General features: G+C 31.0%; 1 protein-coding gene across 1 annotated transcript in view; it reads left to right on the top strand.

Moving 5' to 3' along the window:
* Positions 1-7013: 7013 nt before the first annotated feature.
* The window catches only part of Dfd (homeotic protein deformed), a 28628-nt gene continuing 17112 nt past the window's right edge, over positions 7014-18529 (top strand). The window contains exons 1-3 of the mRNA XM_070634489.1: positions 7014-7791; positions 9029-9132; positions 9195-9375. Of these exons, the coding sequence (XP_070490590.1) occupies positions 7158-7791; positions 9029-9132; positions 9195-9375 (919 nt within the window). The 5' untranslated portion in view covers positions 7014-7157. The remainder of the gene's footprint in view (positions 7792-9028; positions 9133-9194; positions 9376-18529) is intronic.

The raw sequence follows: 18529 nt of genomic DNA, 5'->3' as shown, positions 1-18529 counted from the left end.
TCAATCGACGACGATTGTATGAATGAAGATGAGAATAAAAAAAATTATTTATTATTATTATTTTTGTAGCGGTATGGATGATTCTAGACGTCCACAAAAAAAAGCGTTTGTTCATGAAAACAATAAAAACTTTTTCAAGTTCAACATACGGGCAATGAAATGGAATTAAATGAAATGAATGAATCTAAATTGAGTGACTTTAATATTCACACAATGAATGAAGGAATAGAAAATGGCATTGAAAGATGTCAGACTGTTTTTTGGGTGTAGTCGGACCGTTGATGGGATAGAGCGGGTTATTTTGAAGTACGGTTGCTCAATGTGATGGATTTTTAACGAATTTTTGAATGATTTATGGGTTTGCTTGTGACTTAGACTCCTTGTGCTGTAGGCTCTAGGATGAACCCGATTTTTGGGATTTTTTGGTGTTTAGACCTAAAGAGAGTTCAATGAAGGGTACTTGAGCTGTTTTTCTGGGTATATGTTAGGTAGGCACTAGGATGATCTCTGTTTATACTCAAACTAGTTCCAAAAGTACTCCAGATGACATTATCTCGGAGAAACCTCAAGATACACCTTGAAATCCAATTCAAAGCTCTAAAAATCGATCCAGAAGAACTGAATTTAACCTTAAATCATTCCAGCATTAAACAAGACTTCCTCTATGGCTCTTCTATACTTCTACTATACTTCTGTGCTTTCTAGGAAGACGACTGTTGATAGAGACAATGTAGCATTTGGTATTGACAATTAATAAAGGGTAGCCAACGATAAAGATAGTTTTAGACGTCAACTGAAAGAGGTTTTGAATCACTGCCTGATATGTAGAGCCAGCGATGTAAGTAAGTAAGTGCTATGCTTCTACGAACCAAAAAACTCAATCCCCAGTCCTGAACTCTGTCAAATCTTACAATTGACTGAGATCAACCCTACTTGGTGCGACTAAACTTAATCCTTACTTCCAAGGCTGATGCGCGTGTAGGCCCTTTTCCGCGAAGAGAATTAATGTCGGTGCGACTATACCAAACAAAAAAACAGTTGAAAAATGTAGTTGCGCACTTTATTTAATTAAAGTTTTTTTTTTAATTGTATAGTCAAATATCTAATAGAAATAAAAAACTGATTATCATGGTTAGTTAAAGAATTGAATAATGAATGAAGTCATTTTGATGGAAATTTTCAAGCACAAGCGAAAAATATTCTAATCATGATATTTTTCATTACTTTCTCTTTATATTGTTGTTTACCTGATGTCGATGATCTGAGAATTTTTTATATTGTATCATTAACATCGTGAATGAATTTCAGTTTTTTTTTTGCTGCTGCTACTCGGTCTCGTCTTCTAAGCGCACTATAATGATCCATCGCAATAGTTAAGAATGAGAATGTGAAATTTATTCTTAATTGAGACATTTAAAATGAGAAGGAAATGAGTGGAGATTGAAGAAGAATAATTTATTTTTTTGGCGGAATAATTGAGGTTGGAATCGGAGTTTTTTTTGGCGGAATATTGAGAGGAATTGTGGGATGATGAGGATTTTGAGATAGATTTTTAAAAGAGGTAATTTAGATTTTGAAGAGATTGATAAGGAGGTTGTGCAAAAATGATGGATATTTGGATTATTTGGACGCTTATTTATTTTGTGACGTAAAATTATGATTTAGAAATGCTTCAAATTGAACTGGAACCTAAAACTAGATATTCTTAGGTTATGGTCTATTGGCAGTCAAGTGAAATAGCATGAACACTGAGATGAAAGAAGATAACACAATGCTGGGCAACCTATGAGCCGCGACACACTGTAGTGCAGCCATAATATTGTTGTAAATGCTACAATCAGCATGCCAAGTGCAATTTGGACCGAGGTTTACTATCAAGGAGTGCCGCAAAAAACATAAGGTTGCCCACCACTAAGATAACGTCTGTTTTCGAGCTTCACAAGCCTCAATTTTGAATTTGTACAAAATTTGAAGAGGAATGGCTTCCATGCGTAGTCATTCTCACATTTTGTATCGCTAAGAGTTGTGCTGATACCTATAAGTGACTTAAAATTAGGTTTCGTCCAAAACTACAGAATTGTAGACAGAACATGCATATCTACTGACTTAAACGATTTATAAGGTCACGCCAGGAACTGCAGGCTTACGCATCTTAAATGCAGGTAATGCAGACCCACGATTCTTGCCCAAAATCTTCCAGAAAGTCCGAAATTTCATTAAAAAATCTCAATTTATTTAAATCTGTCGTCAAAAATCACAAAAATTTTCAAAAATAATTCAAATATTATTTTTTCCAAAATTGACATCCTGACAAAAATTCCCTCCATCATCATTTCCATTCAAAATTACCCCTATAATCCTCAACATCTACATTTCAATCTCTTTAATATGATTTCTCATCAAAAATTATTGTCAATTAAAATTCTCAACTTTAACAAAAATATTCCAATTAAAATATCTCAAAAAAATATTTCAAATAAGTCAGCAGTTGCTCCTTAAATGCTTCTAAAGCAGGCAATAAACATTGTGAAAATGTAGAAAATATTGAAATTTATGAGCATGAAAGAGATGCAAGATGTGGTTTTAAAAAATGAAACATGAAAGAATGAGAGAGGATAAATGTTTTTGTGCAAAATATGGGCGGAGTTATGTGAGTGATGAGAGAATTTATTTTTCGTTTATTTTGTAGAGTAAGGGATGGCAACTTGAGTATGTTGATTTTAAGTTGTAATAGAATCTTTAGTATTGCTGTGCATTAGGCAAATTTAATTTAACAAAAAAATGTTTTTGCCGACAAGTAGTTTATACATATTTTTATTATATTAGGATTTGAACATTCGAATTCTTAAATTTTATGCAATTTTTTGGTTTATATGGACCAATCTTCTTGAAGAGTAATGACCAATGTTCTTTATTAATTACTTGATTTATGGTATACATTCAAAATTCAATTCCCTGTATTTTAGGTGATCAGACCTACAGTTCCTACTGTTCGTTTATAGTTCGTCTAAAACTGTAGGTCTTCCTAAAGAACCAATCTTTTTAAATCCTGTATTTTAAGGATGATATTAATTTGTGGTGGGCAACCTTTGTGCCTTATGAGCGGCAACCTATGTGGCTTATGGGCGGCAACCTGTGTGCCTTATGGGCGGCAAATTGTGTGCCTTATGGACGGCAATTTGTGTGCCTTATGGACGGCAACCTATGAGTCTAATGGGCTGCAGCCTTATGTCGAATCTTACCACCAAGGTGCGTCGCGAAAAATAATTGTCCACCATTGTCCATCATATGTTATAACATCCTAGACCCAAAATGGGTTACATAAATGACAAAAAATAATAACATAGAGGACAACTTCGTGTCAACTTATAAAAAATTCCGAGTCATATTGGAATTTAGTTTCTGGGTACCATGAACACTGAAACTACAGTGTAGGAAAGGGAGTGCCGTTTTATGGGTCAAACAATTTGAATTGCGACACTTCTCTATTGCAGGATAACCATATGAAAATCCAGAACCTGAAACAGAAATTGATATTTGATTTTTTACATGATTTTGACCATATTTCACTACTCATAAACAAACAATTATGGCAGACCATCTCATCATTCTCCATCCATACACAAAATAAAAATAAGTAAAAACTGAGAGAGCAGAACAAACTCAAACACACATAGTCAGTGAGAGAACCAAAAAAATACCGTCCATAAAAATAAAAAAATCTTCAAACACATACAAATAAGCCATAAATAAAATTGCTAATATATATTTTTCAAATATGGAGTTGTAGTAAATGTTCTAAAGCTTCACATATTTATTATTATTTATGTGTGACTTTATATGAACAGTAAAGTATAAAAAAAAAAGTGTAGACTTTATTGAAAATAAGCAACATAAAAGTTTTCTGTCTGAAAATGTGCTCCATACATGTGATAATGATTTATTATTAATGTTTATAGCTTAAATGATAGATGAAATATTAAAGTGTTGAATTCTTTGCAAAAAAAAAGTAAAAAATTCTCGTCTTTGTGTGGCGAAATGATGAAATGAAAGGCATCATTGACTGTGTCTGGTGGCATGAAATGTTGATGAATCATACAAACCTTCTTCTTTTTGCTTGTTTCATGCTGTAATGTTATGTATATGTAATTAAAGTTTTATTTTTAGATGTAATCATTTAAAAAAAGGTAATTAATGATGGAATGATGGAAATGACCTTGAGATAATTTTTTTATTTGCGGTTATTTTTATTAATTTTTACTTTTTTTTGATGGTTATGTTTATTTTATGTTGTAGTTCAAGGTCGGATAGTTATGAATTTTTAATAATTTTGACATAATTTTGAGCACTAATATGTGTACTCGGGTGCACTCATTAGTATGTTTGGAGATGATCAGCACTCAAAATGTGGGGTAATTTCAATGAATTACAATTGAATTAAGGTTATTTAATATAATTGAATATTTCACTTAATTTCTTGTTAAATAGTATGTCTTTATTTTTATTTTGTGAATAAAAATTTGAATTTAATTTATATAGGCTCATTTTCCCCTTTTGTACTCCCCTGACCAGTTCATACCCAAAAAGTACAAATTGGTTAATCGTTCAAAATTCCGACACTAGAACGGTCTGATTCTGGTTTAAACCTAGAATAATTGGACTTAAATCTGATATCATGCCAGAGTCACGCTAGCCTAGTGGCTTTTGGATCGATTAACCGAGTTCAACTATTCGAGATAGAAGTCAAATGAACCAAAAACGCACATAATCTTCATACTGTCATAATGAGACCTTATCGTCATTCTGACAATAATGCCAACATGGCCATGTCATTTGGTTATCAACAGGGAAGCACAGTTGTATCGCTAAGGACTAAATAATGACGAATTTTCTTTATTTAAAAATATAGAACCTAATGCCTAAAGTTATTAGGTTCCGGATTATTTATTGATAATGATCAATATTGTCCTGAAGATGGGATCTTATGCTGGTTTTATCGCTGGCTACCTTTTGCTAACCATCTCGGGTATTGGTGGCAATACTATCCTAATATTTTTTCATCTAATTCATCTAATTAAAGCTGATTTTGCTTAAAAGATCATAATTAGATCCTGAAGTGAGTAGAGTCAAACTCTAGACGAAAGTCAAACTTTAGTCGACTAATCCATACAAATTCTAATCATCTTCAAACTCTGTTCATAAGCCGCCAATTCAAACTTAAATGCACATCATCTGTTTCATTATTTTGATATCAAAAATATCAGAGCTTTTTTTTTCTTATGCTCACAAAAGCTTCAAACAAACCAAAAAACCAGAATAAGAAAAGAAAAAAATTCCACATCTTTTGTCTCTCTTTTTTCTTGTTAATCACGAGAAAAAAAACCGCCGTACATAACAATCACAAGGGTGGTACCCAAAAAAAAGCATAAAAAATTTATTCCATAGCATAAAACATTGCAGAGCATAAAAATAAGAAGGAAGTAAGAAGAAGAAAAGAAAAACTGGTTTTTTCCTTACACTCAGCAAAAAAAAATATTCTTTTTGTTTCTCTCAGAGTCAGACACAAGCAGCACACACACATACATGCACACAATTGTAGTTGGTACTTGTATGTATTATCACCGAAGAGATTGCTCAATGCCCCCTTTTTTGCTACAGTCGATGTTCAGTAAACGAAAACAAACAAAGCGACTCTGACTCTGATAAATACTTCTCTATTCACATACAGAGTCACTTCCATTCAGTTATACTGCTTTTTTATTTTATTTTGTAGTTTGAGAGACTTTGATTTGAGCGCAGAGTACATACACTCAATTGTGTTTATGGCAAAGACGAAATAGTAGTAAAAAAAAAAATAAAGAATCTATATAGAAAAATATTGAATTATTTAACGTTGTTCATGTGACGCGATCGGACGTGCTTTAATAAAAGTCGAAAAATTTTTTTATTTTTATTTTTATCAAAATATTGAATTGGAAAAATGCAATGAATGTTGTGCATTTATTGTTTATGGACGGAATGTTTAGTGGATGTTATGGAAGATATTGGAAGAGATGAAAAGTGAAATATTGTGAATTGAGAGAATATATATAGTGGAAATATTGATAACATATAATATTTTAAATGAGAATATAAAGAAAATTGATGAAATTTAAGCAAAAATTTGTGAGAATAAACCAAAAAATTGAATGATTTAAAGTGAATTATTGATTACGTTGTGAGATAATAATGAATAGTTGATGATAAAATAGAAAATATTGATGAAAAAACTTGAAAGATTGAAAAGCAATCAATAATAAATATGAAAATTTAAATTTAAAAACATCGAAAATTTAAAATTTGAATTTAAAATATAAAAATTCAAGTTTTTAAAACAAAAAATTCAAGTTAAAAATATTAAAATTTAAATTCAAAATCATAAAAACTTGCGAAAAGTTTCAATAACATTCAAAAATATTTGAAATTTCAACAAAAGATTTGAAAATTTTGCATCAAAACAAGCAAAATTTGAACTGATTTAGCTGAAGAACATTACAAATAAATCTTTGAAGTTTGAGAGCAACTTAAAGTTTATTAAAAATTTAGTTTAACTTTAAGTTTTGCAACAACTTAAGTTTGATTCGAAAGATACAAATTCTTCAAAATTTTAACGAAATACAGCAAAAATCGAACAAATTTAAAAGTTCACCAAATTTTAAGTTTCCTTCATTTCAACAATTTACATCAGCTGCTTAACAAAGGATCTCGGCTATCAAAAAAATTACTAAACAATGTAAATTAAACAACAAAATTCAATTTTCAACATTTTTAAACAACATTTAAAATTTTAAAAAAGCGACGTTGAGTTCAAAACAAATTCAATTTAAATTTAAGTTCAAATAAACTTCAAAAAAAAATTTTAATTTCTTATAAATCACGCAAAATTTTCGGACCTTAAAAACAATATTTTCGCACATTTGGTGAATATAAAAAGTTTTGGATATAAAAAACTTTGATTTGTGATAAAACAGTGAATAAAGTTACTCAAAAATTGAAAATATAATGAGAAGAAAATACAAAGTAAAGTTTTATCAATAATCTCAACAATAAGTGCATAATAAAGCTTATAAAGAACCAATAATTAAGTGCAGTAGTTACCAAATTAAAACTTAAAATTCATGACAAAAATGAGCTCATTTCTAATGAGTTATCCTCACGTTCAAGGCTCAATGGGTGGAACGGGAGCGGCATACGAGCCAAAATTCCCACCAAGTGAACCAGACTTCCATCATTTGCATCATCATCATAGTGGATATGGTGCAATGAATGGATTAGCAGCAAATCATGTGGATTATTCGTATCATAATGGATATAATTATGGAAATTATACACCGACGCCATCGACACATTCATTTTATCATCATCATCATCATCCGCCTTATGGTTCACCCCAAATGCATCCTGCAAATGCCGTATCCCCAAATTTAGTACCACAAACGAATTCTTATGTAACAAATGTAATAAATAATAATAGTAATAGTAGTAATAATAATGGTGGCATTGGTAATAGAAGTAGTAATATAGTTCAAGCTCCAGCCGTGTCAAATACGGGCACAAATGCAATTCCAGTGCAATCTGTTGTGAATGGTTTAAATGTTAGTGAAAATTCACCAAATGTCGATAGTAATATGGGATATTATAATAATTATTATACAAATACAAATGGGCATCATAATCCACAGGATTTGCCCTTACAATGTCCGAGTACGGCAGAACCACCTACGAATACAGCTTTAGGATTACAAGAATTAGGTATGTGACAAAAAAAGTATCAATATATAAACAAATAAATGGATTATTTCGGTCTTTGTTTTATGACTTTTTCTTCTTACTTGTTGGGAATTTTAAATATTTTTTTTGAATATTTGAGTGGGCTGTTTAGCGACGGTAAATGGATTTTTATAGGATGAGTTATTTTGAAAAGTTATTTTTAATTTGTTTAAAAATTTAATGCTTTTAAGGTTAAATTGCAAAAGAATAATTTGATTAATATACATATTTAATTAAAATTTAATAACAAATTTTTAAAAATTAATTACAGTTAAAAAACAGTAATTTTAACAAAAAATTGTCAAAAATAGTTCAAAAAATGTAATGATTCAATTTAATTAATTAAAATTAACTAAATCATTTAAATTGAAAAAAAGTCACAAATTTCATCATATCAAACATTTGAAAAGAGAGTTTATTTAGAAATGAAACAGGTTCAAATCCTAACATCTTACACCAAAAGATTCCCGTCTATGAATGCTTCGAATTTTATTTTTCTTTTTTGCAAAAATTTTAATTTTTAAAAATTTTGAATAACAATTAATTGTATGAAAATGTTGATTTAATAACATCAAACCTAGATTAGAGTCCATATTGAGTTTTGTCATATGGAACCATGCTCCGACTTGGAGCCTAAGTTATTAAAAAAGACCTTCCATCTGGCTCTGTTACTTGCCATATCACAAAGCTTGTATCACTCATGCGTCAGATGTAACTTTAAATTTCTGAATAAATGACATCACAGATCAGAATTTTTAGGAATTTTTAAAATAAAATTAGAGTTAATTTTCTAGTATGTTGCAGTTTAAATAAGGTAATTTGTCCAATTCTTACATGATTGTTTAGTTTCAATGTAAAAATTACTAGCTGTAATTGTAATGTTATAACGGTTCGAATCCTTATGAAATTTATAATATCAGAAAAATTATGGAAAAACATCTGCATCTCTTTTTTGCCAATTTTTACTACTTATTGATTTGACATTTAATGTAAAAAGCATTAAAAATAACAAAAACTTTAAAACTCTTAATAACAGAACTCGAAGTCGAGTTTAATTTTATACGAAGTTGAGTTGATGAAGACCATCCAAAATCGGAGTCAACTTCCAACTCTGATTAATAATTTATTATTAAACCTTTTAAGATCACATTCAAAACTACCAAAACCATATCAATATAAAATATTCAACCAAAATTCCTTCTTCTTCTTATTTTCCCAGGAATGAAATTAGACAAACGAATAGAAGAAGCAGTTCCTGCTGGTCAACAACTTCAAGAATTAGGAATGCGATTGAGATGTCTAGATGACGGCAATTCAGATCAAGTAAACATTTTTAAATCCACAAAAAAATTCACCCGCATTGACTCAATAAAATTTGATTACAGGAAGACATGCTTGATGATGACGATCGATTATTACTAGATCGATCGCCGGACGAATTAGGCTCACAAGACAACGACCTAGATGATGAAATTGATTCCGATGATGATTTAGATGGTACAACGACAAGCGATGGTGAACGCGTCATTTATCCATGGATGAAGAAGATTCATGTTGCAGGAATTGGTAAGCACAAAAAAATTTTATTTTGACGCCATTTTGCAATAAATTTTTTTTTTTCTTCCTCTCATGCTGTTCCTTTCCTTCTCTGTAAAAATAAAACTTATTTTTGTGTATATATAAAAAAATATCAACATCATCGTCATCCTCCTTTCTCTGCTATATACTTGCATATTGTATAACAAAAGGCTGAAAAAATATCGATTTTCTTGCTTATGTATTATATATAAACCCTCGAAAGCAGCCGTTCGGCTACAAAAGAAGAAGAAATTTAAGGAAATAGTCACAATGACTGTAAAGGACATGGAGATGGGAAAAGATAGGAGCGCATTTTTATGGGGGATTTAAGATTTTGTTCTTGAATTTGCTTAAATATTTCGCTGTGCATAATGATCCCTTAGATTGAATCCTAAGCACTGATGCTGGCCCTATAGCTGGCTGAAGTCCGGCATTTGCCAATTACAAGTTCAATACAATATCTCTGTCAACAACGTCCTTCCAAAACTTTTGTGGTCTTTAAGAAGGTTTGTTCACTGAGATTCGAACCATTCCCATGAACAAGTAAACTAAGGAATTTGTGGAATCTTTCGGGACTTTATAATGAAACGCTTATTCTTAACCATAGGACCCGAGCGGCATGAGATAACTTTCTATTGATCCACATCAATAGAAAGAGACTGTGAATCGTAGAGTGTTAATAAAGTGGTTGAACAGGTGACTATGTCTGGCTAAAACGGATACTTCTGCTAGTGTCTTGTTTTGTTAGTCTGCCTCCTACTAAACGGTTGAATGCCAACTAATAGTTCTTCTGCTAACAGTCTTAGCACCCAAGAGACATACTGCTGTAAATCTCATTTTAACCCATCAAAATTGACAAAAACCAGTGATTACTGTTCCTTTAGAACGCTTTCACCTAGTATTGACCCTTAGAAGGAACATGCCGTCGAAAAATCCAGCCCCAGACCAATGCGATCCTTGACTTGCATCGAATTCGATGAAATTTGACTTCAAGTTAAACTCATGCTTATCTAGAGCCAAATTTTTCTCATGTTCACATCAAGTACCTTCTAGAAAGTCAGCCAAACCACAACCTTTAATCCCATTTTCCATCCAATAAATGCACACAAAAAAGTAAAAAATTCTGCTGGCTCATTTCAATGCTGTAACCAATGGTCAACATTTTTCTCATTCTGGAATGTCAGAAATCACTGCAGATTTATTCCTCAAAAACATATTTCTTTTCATTCCTGATTTACTTACATTCCCAACAAAAGTAGTCCACAACATGTGACTCAGGATTAACTTTTATGCTGCATGCTCAACGAATTTTAATTTTTGCCCTTTGTTGTGGTTCTTTTGCTTCCTTTTCTTGCTCAGCAGTTTGCGTGTCATTTTTGATATTTGGGGTAGTACTGGCTTCTGTCTGTTCATGAACATTCCAAAAAGTAGTTTTTTTAGCTGCTCAAGATGTGAATTGCAATTAATTTCATATTGTCGTGAGTTCATTATGTCAAAGTTAAGGTCAGATGACTTATTGTGTGGATGGAATGCGTGTGTGACTTGAAAATTAAATTTACTTTTTTGACACAGTTGTGATTTCTTTGTGTGTCTTTTGAGATTTGAAATTTTATGGGATATTCGTGATTAATTTATCTGTGATTATCTTAGGATTGTGGATCCCATGTGGGTTAGGATGAAGATTTTTGTGATAAAAATTCAATTATCGAGTAATTAGTCAGTGATCTTTTGGGAATTGATGGATTTTGTGTTGATTAGTAAGAAAATTACATAATATTGAATATTAAGGCTTGGTTTTGGAAGCATGCAATGCTTGCATATCCATATTTACAACATATTTGACTTCATCCTCTAAGTACGTCTCTATTTCCTTATTTGGGCGCTATTCCTTAGTTATAACACATTTTTGTGCAATCAGGGTTTACTTTTTTGTCTAAAAATGATACAGATCTCAATTCCGACACTGATTCCAATTGATTTTAGTTAATTAAAGTCAAATTGAACTGATTTAACTCCATACAAAACTCATATCGACTTCAAACTTTGCTCTATTGAAGTAAATTCCACAGAAACCAATTTTTTCAATTACATCCCCGAGTTCTTTTTTTCTGAGAATTTTTCAGGAAATAGTCATTGAGTCATTCTTGTGTACCTTTAAAAATTCACAATGATTAAGCATTAAATACATTTGAAAGAATTTTGATTAAAGTTCTGAAGAATACAAATTAAACAATTCCTACAATTATTTTTGCAACTGATATTGAAATTTGCTGGATTTGTTAGAGTTTTGAGAAATTCCAAAGTTTGTAATCGACTCGAATTTATATGGAGTTGATCCTTAGACTCTTTTAAGAGAACATTAAGTTGATTTTAACTAGTTACAACGTATTTTTGTCCACAGACTAGCTACTGAATTTTATATTAATCAATTCTTTGACTATTTAAACCAAAGAATAAATACGCAATTTATTACAAAGAATCAATTATTCTGGTCAGCCAATCAGAAGTCAATCTATTGTATTTTATAGTCGATCCGGCTGAAAATCTTACAAATTGCAAATGGATCTTAAGACTAATTTTAAAAATAATTCTTTACTGATTTAGCATTTACTGCAAAAAAAAGTATTTCAAATAGGATTGAAATAAGATGAAGCTTAATTTGTACACTAATTGCATAATTTGTTACAATCTTCTTTAATTACTTAGTAATAGCTAGAATTTTGACTTTATGAAGGACATTCAAGGAAACTTTATAAGCATTATTCAGTAACCCCCAAGCGACAAAAATGAAGAAGGCTCGATTTCGCTGCCAAAAATAAGCGGCTTTGATTTATTGTTAATACAAGAGGTTTAGCGGAGCCTTTATAGTTTCGTGACTGCGCTTTCATCATTTGTGTCGCTTGAGACTCAAGCATTCAACATTGCCCGAATAGCACAAATCGGGATATCGACTCAAAATCCTGTTATAGTAACCGACTCAGTGTCACGCCGATTTAGGCTGGATTCTTGATCCATTGATCAATTTGTACTATTCGGGTTGAATATTAGAAACATATCAATCCCTACTTAAGAAGATTCTAAAGGAATTCATATTTTACAATTCAATAATGACCAAACAATCCCCATAAATTCCATTTCAATGCCATTAAAAAAACTTCAATCAATTCGTCTTAAAATTCTCAAAAGGATCAAAAAACTGAAAATAAATGCCACCAACACATCAACATCAACAGCAGCGGCAACACCGACAGCAACAAAAGCCAAATGAGTAAAAAATTTGACAATAAATTATCTATTTTAACCCCATTTGAGCTTCCCATACCGAAATGTTTATTTTCAATAAGCATCCAGCTATGTCAGTTAAATAAATTAACAATAAGGGCGTATTCGCCATTTGTCTTCCTTTTATGCTGTAAACAGCAGTACTTTAAACATACAAATTTATTGTATTTTAACAAGATGCGTTTCGAAAGACATAAGAAGGAATTTTTGAGTGATTTCAACCCACCCTTGAGTGATTCCAGTCTTCAAGATGATTTTGATAAATTTGATGCAATTTGTAAAAATCAAACAGTTCTATAGAAAAATGAGGAAACCCATCACATTAAAAATCAATGCCATTTTCATTTAATGTTAATAAGACACAGTAAAATAGTCTCAGTTCAGGTATTTCTTAACTGATTTCCAATGCGCAACTGATGGATTGATGTTTTGATGTTTTCTTTTCATCTCCACAACAAAACAAAAAAATAATACAAAAAAAAAGGAGAAGAGATACTCATAATAGGTTATCGAAAGTGCTTTTTGTACTTCCAAGACTCAATGAGTGATTAATGAGTCGCAATTGATCATGTCTTGTATGGTCGATGATGAAGAATAAGGAACACAAAAAGGTCTCCGATGTGTGTTGGTTAATTAAAGTAAATTATGCACTTTTTGTTAGGTTTTTTGATCTTTTACGGAGATCTGATGGGCTTGATTTGTGGTCTATTTGGGGTAAATTTTGATTTTTTTTTGACGTCTATTGTGAGATTTTGATGAAAAATTGCATCAATTTGTTAATGTTTTATCTGGCTGTGATGTGATCTAGTGCAATGCTTAGTTTTTTAGTATTAAATAGACTGAATCAGTGGTGGGGAACCTTTTGTTAGTTGTGACACCCCTGCTGGTAAGTCTCAAACGAAAATGTACACGGCAGACGGTTCATGGAATTTACAAATATTTCTGGTGGCACACAGGTTGCCCACAACTGACTTAAAGTATAGAATAATCATTAATTTATATCAAGTTCATAAAACACCGACATTAAAGTCGTTTAAAAATCCATCAAAATTTATCTTTTTCTTGATTTTTTTTGAAAACATTTTTCGAGAAAAATTAAATCTAAGTCACAACTAGGCTTGGACACTCAATATAAAAATTGAAAAATTAACTGCTGTTTTGAGTACGAAGATTAAAAGTAATAGTTTGTTTTATATTTTAATTCTGAACTTGCAATATTTAAGATTTGAATTTTCAAAATTGACATTCAAAAATTTTAAATTTTGAATTTTAAGACTTGAATTTTAAAAATATTAAATTTTGAAATTTAAAAATTTAAATTTGAAAATGTTAAATTTTGAATTCTAAAAATTTAAATGTGAAAACGTTAAATTTTGAATTTTAGGAGTCTAAATTTCGAGCTTTAAAAATTTAAAGTTTGAATTAAAAAAAATTTAATCTTGAAAATTTGAATTTTGAATTCAAAAACTTAAATTTTAAACTATAAAAATTTAATATTAATAGACTTTAATAGACTTTGAAAATTTGAATTTGTATTTATTTTGAACTTTTCAATTGAAATTTATTTAAATATTTGAATTTTGAAAACATTTATTTTACATATCATATTTAAATATATATTAATTCAATAAAACCGAAGAACACACTCAAATATTCCAAGTGTCTACCCCTTAAAAACCCCACAAACCAACATTCCGTAATCTCAAAACTAAACAAATAACCGCACAAAAAATAATTCTTATATTTTTTACCGTGAGATATTGTCAATCTCACGGAAGGGAATTTAAAAACACATTTTAAATAGGGTGTGACATAATAAAAATTACATTTTTAAAAAAAGAGTATAAAATTCTCTTCAGTGCGATGATAAATGGCATCTCATTAATATTAAAGCAGTAGCTGTGAGTGATGTTTTAGTAAATTCAAAATAAATATAAATTTTTGATATTTTATTGAGAATTTTATGGGTTAGGAGGTGTAAGAGATTTGGTGGAATTGATATGATTTTTTTGAGATAGTTGAGAGGGAGCTGGGATGGGGTTTGAGTTGATTTTAGCTATTGTTAGTGTTATTTTTGCAAATTTAAACTGAAAATTCTCAGACTTTTGAAAAAAATTATGACAACGTCAATAATATTCAAAAAATGCTTTGAATTCTTTAAAAATTTTACAAATTTTACCTAAAAATTATCAAAAATTCTTCAGAATTGCCTTGAAATATTGAAAATTTCCATCGACATTTTTCAGAACTTTTTGCTCGAAAAATCCTAGAAAATTAAAGAATTTCTATAATGTAGAGGGAGGGGTGGACGAGCACTTGACTTCCAATGCATTCCCGACACTACTCTTCTCAGTTAAAGAACATGCTCAGATCATTCGCATTTTTAACTACATCGTTGACCCTATCAGGTAAAGAGGATACAGAAAGGCCACTATGGTACCTATAAGCGATCTCTGCCTGTAATCGGGATCAACTGTGATCCATAGCCTCCCTCATATGACGCCTATAACTGGTTCTATCGCCGGTTTCCGCTTGTTAGAGTTTCTTCCTCCAGTAAACTCACTGCCCTGATCAATATGAGTCTCAATATAAATCAGACAACCCCAAAATTCCTCATAACGTTCATAACAGGTCACATATGGAAGAAGTGGACATCTGACACTCAAAAAAATTAATTTAAATCTCATAAATTTCAGCCTCATATGTCTCTACTGAACTAATTACGTAGACACATAGCAAAAAAAATATGATTTAATATTCACACGTTTATATAATAAATAACTATAATGATGGTGATGTGAGGTTTTTCGGGTGGATATTATAAATTGCTATCATAATAATATTAAAGACTCATTAATTGCACACTTAACACTTGTTGGTCATAATGACATAATAAATGACTTTAAAATGCTTCTCATTCATGGAAGCAAAAATGAAAATGTTTTTAAGTCCCGAAACTCACTACTAGCTTGTTGTATTGGAACCAGCTTGCTTTTAGATAAACGATTTTTTAAATGGACGCGCCATTTCAATGTATAGACTCTTTTTTCGTGTAAATGTATGAAAAAAATAAAAATTAAGCAGCACACATAACAGATTTGACCACCCAGTTCACATGTTTCCACTATTAATCACCATTTGAGTCGTTCTTTTTTAAAAATAATAAATAATTTTTTCAACATTTTTTTTTTCGAATTTTTACAAACAACTACCGACAAGTTGCTTGATGTTATTGTGTTGATTGAAATCATTTTCAAGTGATAATTCATTAATTTAAAACTAAGGAAAAAAAATCTGGTCACACAAGGCTTACAGCTTATCTCGATTCTAAAATTTTGTTAGGATCGTCATCGAATCGAATAAAATGTTTTAGTTCCGTACAGAGATAATCGTGATCGTAGAACGCTCCCTGAAAATGTTAATCTTAATTTTTCATGTGACTCTTTTTTATTGTTTTAAGATTTTTTTGAGAGGATTAATTTTTTTTCATGGACTAATTGGACATTTCTGGGGATGACTAATTTTTGGAATGAAGTTAAAGGCATCAATCGGAATTTTTTCATAAATATTTGAGGATTATTATGTATGATTAAAAGAATTCAGAGCTTCTATTAATCAGTCATGCTTAGATTTTGTCTGAATATGGCTCTATGGTCTGCTATTGACTATCGTCATACTAACTTACTTACTTGGATGGCCGTACAGATTGTTATAATCGAATTCGATTTCATTATATTGTCATTTAAATACCTTTTGGTAATAAATATTACTTACTTACTTACTTACTTACAGATCAATTGTGATCTATTGTCTTACATAGATGCCGTCTAAAACTGGCTCTATCGCTGCCTACCGCTTGCCAATTCCTGATTACAATTACAATATTGTTCCTATCGACAGCATCGTTCCATAGGTCATAAGAGATTGTCATCATAGAGATATTTTTACAGCATGAATTCATTGTAGAGTCGTATGAGAGTCGAGAACTCTGATGCTTCATCAAAATCAGTTCAAATTATATGTGATAAACTGACTAAAATTTAATTTAAAGGATCGAATGTTGTAAGACTAAGTTGTCCATTTATGATCCGAACTTAATCATTTACTCTCCAAGTCACTTACCCTAAAGTTGAACCCTTGCAAGCAATTATGCGTACAGGAGCTCTACTTAGATATACTAGGTCAGCATGCTTGCGAACTTTACTTCCAGCTTACTCTGCTTTTGAGAGCAGTCTATGCCTGCTAGGATAAATACTTTAGAATTCGCCAAGATAAATAGAAACTACGACTAATTGGCCTATCCCACCTGCTCTAAAATTCTATGTATATTTGCTTAATGAAGCTTAGTCACTTGCCATAGCAGTAGTTAAAAAGGAATTTTAAACAACCTGTAGCAAACCTGAGCTCATGTAAAATTGGTTAAAACATCTGATTAAATGTGATTTAACTACTAACTACGCAGCCATGTCCATAAGCAACCTTACCATAGTATTCCAATATATATTATCAATTCATTTCAAATCCAGTCTCAATATATTCCAATACACACCTTCCTATATAGCAACATTGTCACCTTACATCCAAAACATTATTCACTTTCCTCTCTTATGTCACTGTCTCCTTCTTCTCAGATCATAATCTCATTAACCGAATAAAAAATATCATCAACACACATATCCCTTTACAGTACACACTTCTGTCTCAAAATGTTCTTCTCATTCTCATTCCATATCAAGATAAATTGGACCTTCTTACCTGATGTATGTTTTTCAATGTGCACCATGTAACAAATATCCAGCTTCTCTTACTTCTTAAGTAACAATTTTATGTCAAATCAATCTTCTGTTGACTTCTTTTTTCTTGTTTTGTCGTCGCTTGCTGCTGATGTCTTCAACTCATTTAATACAAAATTGAATATTCGTCATTAAGTAGCTTGAATTAATTTAAAAAACAATGAGCATAATATGAATCGAATGAGCTGCTATATGACAGCTACTGTTTTTATGCCTATTTAACGAGAAATTTGTATCTAGTCAACTGATGGAAACTTGAATGTTTAGTTTTTTTTTTCATATTTTTTGTCATATTCTTGATCGTTATCAATCATCAAGTGCTGTTGAGATTTTCATATTATGATGCTTCTAGCTGTTCTCTTTCATATTCTTGTTCTTGACATCAAAGATGATTTTATTTTTACTTTTTTTGAATTATTCTTTTTGATTAAAGAGTTTGAAGGGGAGATAAAATAAATTTCAAGACAGTGACTGTCAAAATATGTACGCTGAAATTGAAGGTATCTAATATTATGATTTGAATTATTTGGAGTTTTTGGGGAATTGAAGTTATTGAGTTCTGTGGAAGTTTTGTGTGGTTTTGGGCTTCTAATAACTTTGGATGAGGCTAGTATCCTCAAAGGATCCTATTGCAAGGTCCAAATGAAAAAGAATCCCACATGACCTGGACATTCCTTAGGTATCATCAGCCATAGAGCTTGTGACAGATTAAAATGACTAGTTTAGGCTCTAAATTACTAGTTTAGACTCTGAATAACTAGTTTAGGCTCTGATTGAATAATTTAAGGCTTTGAATGACTAGTTTAGGCTCAGAATGACTTATTTAGTCACAAAATGACCAATTTAAGCTCTGTATGACTAGTTTAGGCTTATTAATGCTCTGAATGACAAATTAAGGCTCTTAATGACTAATTTAGCCTCTAAATGACTAATTTAAGCTCTGAATGACTATTTTAGGCTCTAAATGACTAGCTTAGGCTCTGATTGACTAGTTTAGGCTCTCAATGAATAGTTTAGGCTCAAAATAACTTTATTTTAGGCTCTGAATGTCTTCAACTAGCTTCAAA

This window comes from Chironomus tepperi, unplaced genomic scaffold (genome assembly GCF_022539635.2).
Source record: "Chironomus tepperi strain 1889 unplaced genomic scaffold, CSIRO-AGI_Ctep_v1 contig_85, whole genome shotgun sequence".
Taxonomy (NCBI): domain Eukaryota; kingdom Metazoa; phylum Arthropoda; class Insecta; order Diptera; family Chironomidae; genus Chironomus; species Chironomus tepperi.
Note: the sequence above shows the minus strand (reverse complement) of the source record. Positions and strands in the feature narration are given on the sequence as shown.